The 9616-nt window shown below is 45.1% G+C and overlaps 3 protein-coding genes across 3 annotated transcripts; 2 read left to right on the top strand and 1 right to left on the bottom strand.

Moving 5' to 3' along the window:
• The first annotated feature begins 1034 nt into the window (after positions 1-1034).
• LOC103912585 (feather keratin B-4-like) lies at positions 1035-1367 on the top strand. The gene has a single exon (XM_009318878.1). The coding sequence runs from the start codon at positions 1035-1037 to the stop codon at positions 1365-1367; it is 333 nt and encodes a 110-aa protein (XP_009317153.1).
• Positions 1368-2891: 1524 nt separating this feature from the next.
• On the bottom strand, positions 2892-3653 carry LOC103912586 (scale keratin-like). The gene has a single exon (XM_009318880.1). The coding sequence runs from the start codon at positions 3651-3653 to the stop codon at positions 2892-2894; it is 762 nt and encodes a 253-aa protein (XP_009317155.1).
• Positions 3654-7518: 3865 nt separating this feature from the next.
• Positions 7519-8280, top strand: LOC103912587 (scale keratin-like). The gene has a single exon (XM_009318881.1). It carries the CDS (start codon positions 7519-7521, stop codon positions 8278-8280), a length of 762 nt encoding a protein of 253 aa, XP_009317156.1.
• Positions 8281-9616: the final 1336 nt, after the last annotated feature.

Below are 9616 nucleotides of genomic sequence, written 5' to 3' on the forward strand. Positions count from 1 at the left end.
GGCTGGATACAGGACTTCAGACTCATTTTTCATTTGTGTCACTGGATCATTCAGTTCTAAGATGTTCAAATCTCTGTGTGTGAATTGCTCAGCAACTAGAAGTGGATGTGGAGAATCTGTACAGAGATTTTGACTTTCTCAGAGCTTTTTCTGTAGCCCACAAGTAAGTGGGCTCAAATTTTCAAGTGTGCTGAACAATATTGAAAGTATATCCCTTCTTGCACTAGGATACCATGAAAATAATCCTTCTCCATTCCTAAGCACTTTGGGACCAGAAATATTTCAATCGTCTCCTTCTAAAATGCTCTGAATACTTTGGCACTAGATCTCCATTGCAGCACCTCAGTAACCTGAAACTAAAATATCAATAGTAAAACTTCCATCTGTTCTATTTACTTATCAAATGATTTTGGACACTGTCAACTTCCATTTCCCTCCCCTTCAGAAACAGGCAGAAAGCTGCTTTCTCTGTAAGAGTCATGTAAGAGGAAATATGCACAAAGAAAAGGGGATGATTAAATAAGAATTAGGCAGAATATTTGTTCTTTTGCTGTCTAAGAGACAAGCCCATCAATGGGGAGGATAACAGCTCCCTTTCACAGGTAAGTGTCACATTACCAGGTTATGCTCCTCACTTCTACCTGCTGAGGAATTTTTTCTTCTTCCCTCTGTTGTGGGCAAAGTTTCTTCTAGTTGTGTCATACAGGAGATCGTAAGCCTTGTCCCTCACTTCCCACCTATTGCAGGGCTACAGGCATCCTGGAGGAGTGTTGTGGGAAATGAGCTATCAAAGACTGCTCAGGAGCAGGTAGAGCTACCCCTTGAGCTGTCCTCTGTAGTGTAGAGGAGTTTGGGTTTCATTGAAGCCTCCTTTCAACCTAAGACTAACACATTATTCCATTCTGCACATAGTGTCTAGTTAGTTTGTTGCACTCTCCATAATCTCAGCAGCTTAATTACATGACTATAATTACAATTTCTTCCTTGTATTTACCTCCTTCCCTGTGTTTCAGACTTAGTTCCATCCTGCAGACATGTCCTGCTACGACCTGTGTCCTCCCACCACCTGTGGCCCAACCCCGCTGGCGAATAGCTGCAACGAGCCCTGCGTCAGGCAGTGCCAGGACTCGACATATGTGATCCAGCCCTCTCCTGTGGTGGTGACCCTGCCCGGCCCGATCCTCAGCTCCTTCCCACAAAATACCACGGTGGGATCCTCAGCATCTGCAGCTGTAGGGGATGCTCTCAATGCTGGGGGGGTCCCTATCTCCTCTGGCAGCTCCTTGGGACTTGGGAGCCTTGGGCATTCAGGTCTAGGTGGCCTTTATGGGAGGTCCTACCGTCGTTACAACCGGTGTGGGCCATGATAAAGGCTTGGGAAAAAACCACAAAGGAACAACCAGAAGCTTAAAGGCATGATCCGGGTGCAGGACTGAGCTCATGACCGTGGCCATATGCTTGCTGACCAACCTCAGCTTTTCCCTAAGCTAATGGGACTGCAGGAGCTTGGCATTTCTGATTTAATGCCTTTCTCTGTTATCAATGAGGTGAAAAATGTAACTTTTATTGTTCCATGTAGGAGCTGGGTGTCCAGCTGTAAAGCATTCCCTTGAAATGGATGATTAGTCTTATCCATATTCAACCCTACTGCTTTCTTATGCTGTACATTTTTTTAAATTCTGCTTCTCACTCATTAAATGTATGGTGCATCATAATATGTGTCTTGCAATGTTCTTCCTTTCTCTTCCTCTTCGGAGCCTTCTGTGGGAAAAATTTGCCTGTGCATAAATTGTCAGTACTGGCCAGATCTTCATTTAACTCATACCATAGCAATTAGAAAGGAGGTAATCACAGACAAATGCAAGCAATAAGTAATACCCTTTTTTGACAGGGTATCTTTTCCCTTAGTCACACTTCTTTAAGTACAATATGAAATAATCATTCCTGGCTAACAGGGGGGGGGGGCGGGGGGGGGGAGAAGAGGTGGGAAAGCTAATGCTGTCTTACAGGCAGTATATCATTTCATCTCTTGGCATTCCAATTCCTTGGAGCTCATAAAATCCCAGCAATCTCTGGTATTATTTTCATACTCACTTTTTAGATTATGAAGAACATTCTGCCATTAACAAAGAATGGCAGTAAATATCAGGAAGAACATTTAAAAATCAACAAATTAAAGAAAAAACTATGTATGATTCTTCCTTTGTTGGCTTGCTAGTTTAGGAATGCTGCAATTAACGTGGTAATTTATTGCTAATTTATGTGATGATTTGGCAGCCCTTTGGGTTGTCACCAGAAATCCTCAGAGCAATAACAATTACCCTGCCTGTTCTGAACCTTGGGGAAGATAATGACTACTAAATTGCTAAACAAACGTTCATTAACACAATGCTGTTGATGCCTTAAGGATCCCAATTAAACTTTCATTCCACATTTTAAAGGGAGATTGAGCAGGGCAGATTGTTTGATAACTCAGCACAACAGGGACTTTTGCTCCCCGAGGAAGCTAAAGGACAAATGAAAACCAGAGAAGTTCTTGTGCAACACCACAGGGTTTTAATGTGAAAGAGAAGCATAGCAGCCAATTACAGAAAGATCAAGGCAATACAAGGGGAAGCACGTGATGCAGGTATCACGCTCTGGTAGCAGTGCCCAGGACCCAGGGGACAGCCAAGGTGATGGAGGGATGCAGGGGATACCAAGGCTCAGCCATGCAGCCAGGGCACATGGTGGCACGGGGTAGTGGGCTGCTGGGCACACACAGCCTCCTCCTGTCCCCATGCCAGGGCAGCTGACGCATGCTGCTCGTCCCCATGGCTCTTGCTCCATGTCCTTGTGCCACGGTCCTTGCTTCAGGACTGTTGCTGGTTCTGGGCACCATCCTGGGGGCTTTAGAAAGCCCCACAGCTCCCGCGGCGGGACATGCCCCACCTCTGGGCGCCAGGGAGGTAATACCCTGTGCCATAGGAAGAGAAGCCAGAGCTGTAGGACCTCCCACAACTGCCAAAGCCGCTGGACCCATATTGGCCTCCATAGCCCACGGAGCCCACGTCACCCATGTTGTCTCCATAACCTAGGGAACGGCCGTACCCAGAGGAGCCCCCATAGCCTCCCAAACCAAAGGAGCTCCCATAGCCCCGGGAACCCCTATAGCCAGAGGAGCCCCCCAAGCCCAGGGAGCTCCCAGAGCCCCCCAGACCAAAGGAGCCCCCATAACTCTGTGAGTTCCCATAACCCAAGGAGCCCCTGTAGCCAGAGGAGCTCCCCAAGCCCAGGGAGCTCCCATAGCCCCGGGAACGCCCATACCCAGAGGAGCCCCCATAGCCTCCCAAACCAAAGGAGCCCCCATAACTCCGCGAGCTCCCATAGCCCAATGAACCCCCATAGCCCCCCAGACCAAAGGAGCCCCCATAGCCCTGGGAGCTTTGGGAACTGAAGGAACTCCCCAACCAGGCTGGGCCTGACGATCCCACAACGCTCTCCTGAGGAAAAGAGCTGAGTATTGGGCCCGGGACTGTCACCACAGCCGGCGGCGGGAAGATCACTGCTCTGGAGTCAGGGCATTGCTGCACACACGGCTCATTGTAGCTCTCGGCAATCGGCTGAGGGCAGGTCACCTCGCAGGGTCTGCAGGACTCACTGTAGCAAGACATCCTTCTTGTGATGGCTGAGAGTCTGCAATACACAGCAGTAGGGAGGTTTCACATGCAGAAATTTTGACCTGACTCTAGATGCCTGCGCTTGCTTTATAGTCAGTGGAAATTGTGACAGCCCAGAGTTCATTACTTTGTAAAGTATACCTACATCTGGTCACATAAATCACCTGTTTATGGTTAAGATCCCCTAGATGTCATGCACAGATGCAGACATCTAATGTCACGTATGGTGAATCCCACACTTGATATCACTGCTCTTGCTTGTAGTATGATGAATCTAACTTATTAAGACCAGCTGAAACAGACTGAAGTTTGGTAAGGTATTTACAGCAAGTTAAGAAAAAAAGTATCAGATATAGCCAGTTATTTCTATAGTTTCATATTGCTTCCCCAGTAACACTCAACTTCCAAAGAGGAATATTTACTCTTATGGGGCAAGTACTACCACAAGGTGGTAGATACCATGATCACTCTGATATTTTTAGATTTTATAATGCATGTAGATCCTGAATTGGAGCTGAAATGCCTGGGAAATGGTTATTCAAAGTGGCATAGTAAAACTTCCCATTTTGTTCTAAGGATCACACCTTCAGACACCCGCAGTTCTCTAACCTGCCAATCCATAGCATCATGTAGAATTTAGCAGCAACAGAAAAAAGCTTGAGGAGGATAGAGGTTGAGCCAAATCAGACTTACCCTGTTCACCAAGGAGAATAAGCCAGGAGATGTGTATAGAGAGGCTTGGAGTGGAGACAGCTTTTATACATTTCTCAAACTGCTTACAGATATGAAACACCCTTTGTGCCTCAGGTCCTACATAGTAACAAAACAACCTTCACATTGAGGGATTTAATTTTGCTTACTTTGCACTGCCACTCCCCACCGTCAAAAACAGGTGTGATACAATGTCACTACCAACTTGTGGGCATTGGTCTGGTGAATGATGAGATCTTTCAGACATCTAATACCCAGCACCAGCATTGGGCCATCTGCTATTTAATTCCACTTTAAGTTTTAAGATAATAAGTTTGATTTTTAGGGTAGATGAGTAAGGATCAATTAAAGTTACCTGTCTTTTACGAATAGTGCCATTTAAGTGAATACTATGAAAATACATGCAAGCTGGATAAAAAGAGGGAGAGAGGTAATAGAAAAGGGAGAATTTCGGGTATCTGCATCTGGTTTAGAAACACGGGGGTTTTAACAACTGTATTTGCAGATCAAATACCATTAATCACTCATGAATTATAAGGTGGATTCCATTGTTATTTTTACTGCTGTCTGAAATGTCATTGAGGCAGTGACACTTCAGAGATGTTCCAGATCCTCCTAGGAACAACAAGAGGCTTTACAAACACCCACTAAAAATTCATATTTGATGTGTTGTACTATAGTTATACACAAACATGCAACTATCAGCACACAAATCTTGTGCAAGAGCATCAATTTAGAGATGTGTGAACGAAGCGCTCTGGGTCATTACAGCTGTACACAAGGTACAGCTTCATGCATAAGAGAGGGGGTCATTTAGAAGTGAGAGCAAACGATTTGGAAAGTCTAGGAGTAGAGATTTTAGGACATTAGCTTGAGACCCCTTGTTTTTCAGAACATGGAGAGATAGCCATTTAAGCCTGAAAATTCAGATAATTTTTAATGGGGCTCTTCCCCCCCCGACCTAGAATTTAAGGCAATAGATATTTCAGGCATATTAGCAAAATACTGGCTCATAAAGGGAGATGAAACTACTATCTATAGGCTGTAGCACGGACATGTCATAATCTCCCCAAACATATTAATACTTAGTAAAATGAAGAACTTGATATCATGAATGAAAATCAAATCATTGCAAGCATTGAAGTTATAAATCACAGTCTGGTAAGAGAATCAAAAGGAGTGACATTGGTTGGCATATATTTTAAGCGATGCTGTTTCATAACAAGGGAGCTTCTAAATCCTGCCCTTCTTCATTTAATATGATAATAACAGAAATTGCGAGCACTAAGTATTAACGAGTATTTGTGAAGCAGCTTAAGGTCATTATCTTCCAGGTGCCTGTCATTATTATCAGCAAATCCTGATGACACTTCAAAGGCACAGCTATCTTACAATTGAGAGGTAGTTTATAGCCTATCTTTTGCAATATTGTAAAATTAGAAAACAACAGATTTGCAAATAACTCTATGGTGCCACAGACTTATCCCATTAAAATATCTCCTTTTTAATACTACTTTAATTTCCCACTTTTTCTTAAGTGGTCAGTACTTCACAGGTGGGGGGGAAGAAAATTAGGATTGTTTTTAAATGAATTTTTAACTGAACTTCTAGAAGTAGAGATTTCAAATGAAATTTTGAAATGTTTGTTATTAACTTTAGACAGAGACCCTGTCAACAGTTCTGGCTATATCAGTAAGGCCTTTTCTGCCTCTTTGAAGGTGTCACTTAGCCCAGCCATTCCTCTGTTAACCTAGTGTCATCTGAATTTTCTCAGAAGACTTGAGAGAAGGATGTTGGGAGAGGTTTCAATGGACCGATGCTAGCTCCACTTGGGTTGTAGTTAATATTGCTAGTGATGATGGGACTGTATCATTCCCCTGTATGATGGGACTGTATCATTCACCTGCACTGACAGGTGCCTGCATCTGTTTTTTGCTCTCCCTGCCTGGGTTAATTGTAGGTAAAATGGAAAGCTTAGAGCACAAGCTAAAAACTTTTCCAGGGCTTACTGCTTTCATGCTGTTACTAGCAATAGTGATATCCCATCAGGAGTGCACCTGCATCGTGTCAGCTCTTTGCTCTGCTGTATAACAACATTTATATATCCCTAGCCAGCCACAAGGAGAACTTGGGTCCTCTCAGAGCCAAACTTCACATGTTGGATGACCTTCACCTGGTTTGTGCATGTGGCACCAAAAAGGGCTCCAGACCATGTAAGTACTACCTTGAACATTAAAATGGGACTACCATGACGCATGACTCTTGTTCTGGCTTTCAGTCGATGACTGTATGGCAACCCTTCAGCTGCAAGTTCCCAAAATTGTCATCAGCAGTTGCATCACACCCACACTAGCATTTGGGAGGGACAGTGCTGAGGTGGCAAAATCAAAGCTCCCACTATCACGTTCATTTTGTAACGAATTAGGACCAGAGGCACAAAGGGTGGCTTAAAGAAGCATATAAAAGCTCGTATCACCTGTAGCCCTTCTATCCACTTCTCTTGTCTCAGTCTCTGCAGTGAACAAGGTAAGCGTAGTTTCACTCATTCTTTCTACTACTGTTAGTACTTACTTTAACAATGCTTTTGTCACAGAGACGATTCCTGCATGTGTTTTTACAGACTTATGTCCTTTGTATCCTTCCGAAAATGTGTTTTTGTCCAGGCGCAGCATCAGGAGTCACTGCATTAGGATAGGAAGTAGATCTCCAAGCTATAGAAATACTTGGGGTGACTTACACCTCATAAAGTTTGAATTAATACATATAGTCATATTCTCCTATTCCTGTTAGCTTCTCTTTCACTGGTTCTTACACCTTATGAGTGCATCCTCGCCAGTCCAAGTTGCTACAGACAGATCTGTCTGTCTAACTTATCCAGAACTGAATCTCTGTTTCACATCAAATTATTTACAAAGGTGATCATGATGAAAAGAAAGAAAGGATAAAAGTTGAGTTGATACAAGAATGAGTTTTATTTGTTAGCATGTATAAATTTATCTGTTTCCCTGTTAACTTCTGATATTTCAGACACAGAGTCATTGCTTAATAATCTTGGTTCACGTCCTCCCAGTCCAGCTCTGGTATTTGCTCATTTAACTTAAAACTCCCTACTGCTGTGCATTGCAGACTCTCAGCCATCACAAGAAGGATGTCTTGCTACAGTGAGTCCTGCAGACCCTGCGAGGTGACCTGCCCTCAGCCGATTGCCGAGAGCTACAATGAGCCGTGTGTGCAGCAATGCCCTGACTCCAGAGCAGTGATCTTCCCGCCGCCGGCTGTGGTGACAGTCCCGGGCCCAATACTCAGCTCTTTTCCTCAGGAGAGCGTTGTGGGATCGTCAGGCCCAGCCTGGTTGGGGAGTTCCTTCAGTTCCCAAAGCTCCCAGGGCTATGGGGGCTCCTTTGGTCTGGGGGGCTATGGGGGTTCATTGGGCTATGGGAGTTCGCGGAGTTATGGGGGCTCCTTTGGTTTGGGAGGCTATGGGGGCTCCTCTGGGTATGGGCGTTCCCGGGGCTATGGGAGCTCCCTGGGCTTGGGGAGCTCCTCTGGCTACAGGGGCTCCTTGGGTTATGGGAACACACAGAGTTATGGGGGGTCCTTTGGTCTGGGGGGCTCTGGGAGCTCCCTGGGCTTGGGGGGCTCCTCTGGCTATAGGGGTTCCCGGGGCTATGGGAGCTCCTTTGGTTTGGGAGGCTATGGGGGCTCCTCTGGGTACGGCCGTTCCCTAGGTTATGGAGACAACATGGGTGACGTGGGCTCCGTGGGCTATGGAGGCCAATATGGGTCCAGCGGCTTTGGCAGTTGTGGGAGGTCCTACAGCTCTGGCTTCTCTTCCTATGGCACAGGGTATTACCTCCCTGGCGCCCAGAGGTGGGGCATGTCCCACCGCGGGAGCTGTGGGGCTTTCTAAAGCCCCCAGGATGGTGCCCAGAACCAGCAACAGTCCTGAAGCAAGGACCGTGGCACAAGGACATGGAGCAAGAGCCATGGGGACGAGCAGCATGCGTCAGCTGCCCTGGCATGGGGACAGGAGGAGGCTGTGTGTGCCCAGCAGCCCACTACCCCGTGCCACCATGTGCCCTGGCTGCATGGCTGAGCCTTGGTATCCCCTGCATCCCTCCATCACCTTGGCTGTCCCCTGGGTCCTGGGCACTGCTACCAGAGCGTGATACCTGCATCACGTGCTTCCCCTTGTATTGCCTTGCTCTTTCTGTAATTGGCTGCTATGCTTCTCTTTCACATTAAAACCCTGTGGTGTTGCACAAGAACTTCTCTGGTTTTCATTTGTCCTTTAGCTTCCTTGGGGAGCAATATTCACCCTTGTGCAGGGACAAAATGCCTTGAGTCCCTCAGCAGTCCAAGTGTCATGACAAAAAATGAACTTTGTTTCAGCCCTTTATGCAGTTCTTAAGTGGGTCTGTTTAATTTTTTTGTTTTTGCAGGACTTTATTCAATAGGTAGTCTGCGGAAGCTTTCTGTCAGTGCACAGTGATCTAAAAATGGCTTGAAAATACTTTTCTGTATTCCTGCCATTATGTTGAAACACATTGCATGCACAGATTTGCTTTCAGTTTAATTCTACAACTAAATTAAAAAATCAAAATACCTTATTATGGGAAAATGAAAATTTTCCAGTGATGAGGAGAAGTTTCTTTCCTGAGCAGGAAATACTTTGTGGTATTTGAAATTCATTCCTACTTCTCATTGACATGTCTTGTACATTTTCCTTTGAAGGGGTGGTTTCCTGAGCCATCCTTCACAGATGCCATGATGGGATGTATAGTGTGAATTGAGCACTGAGCTCAGATGATTTTGCAGACTCTGCTCTCCTTGGTAGATGAGCTCAATTAAATAATGAAGAAAATGTGGGTTTTTTTCTTAGCTCTAAATGTTCTTGTTACCATAAAACAACAGTAGCCAAGGGAACAAGGGGAAAGCCTCATGAAAGGTAGGAGTGGGATTTCTGCAGGGTTTATGAACTGCTTTTGTCTGCCGGTGGTGAGGATGGAAACCTGATACTAAAAGCTGAACTTCACAACCTGTAAGACTGTTAAGAATGACACATTTAAAGGGGGGTGGGGGCAGAAGGGGGGCAGAATCTGATTGTATTATGCAGTAGAACTTTAATAAGAATGAAAGTTAGAGGAAAACAACACAAACCTCTCCTTCATTGACAGAGTTTATAATCCCCACATTTCTTAAATTAGTCCATGACAAATATCCTCAACCAGCATAAAATGAGAAAC

Source organism: Pygoscelis adeliae, unplaced genomic scaffold, assembly GCF_000699105.1.
Source record: "Pygoscelis adeliae isolate BGI_AS28 unplaced genomic scaffold, ASM69910v1 Scaffold792, whole genome shotgun sequence".
Taxonomy (NCBI): domain Eukaryota; kingdom Metazoa; phylum Chordata; class Aves; order Sphenisciformes; family Spheniscidae; genus Pygoscelis; species Pygoscelis adeliae.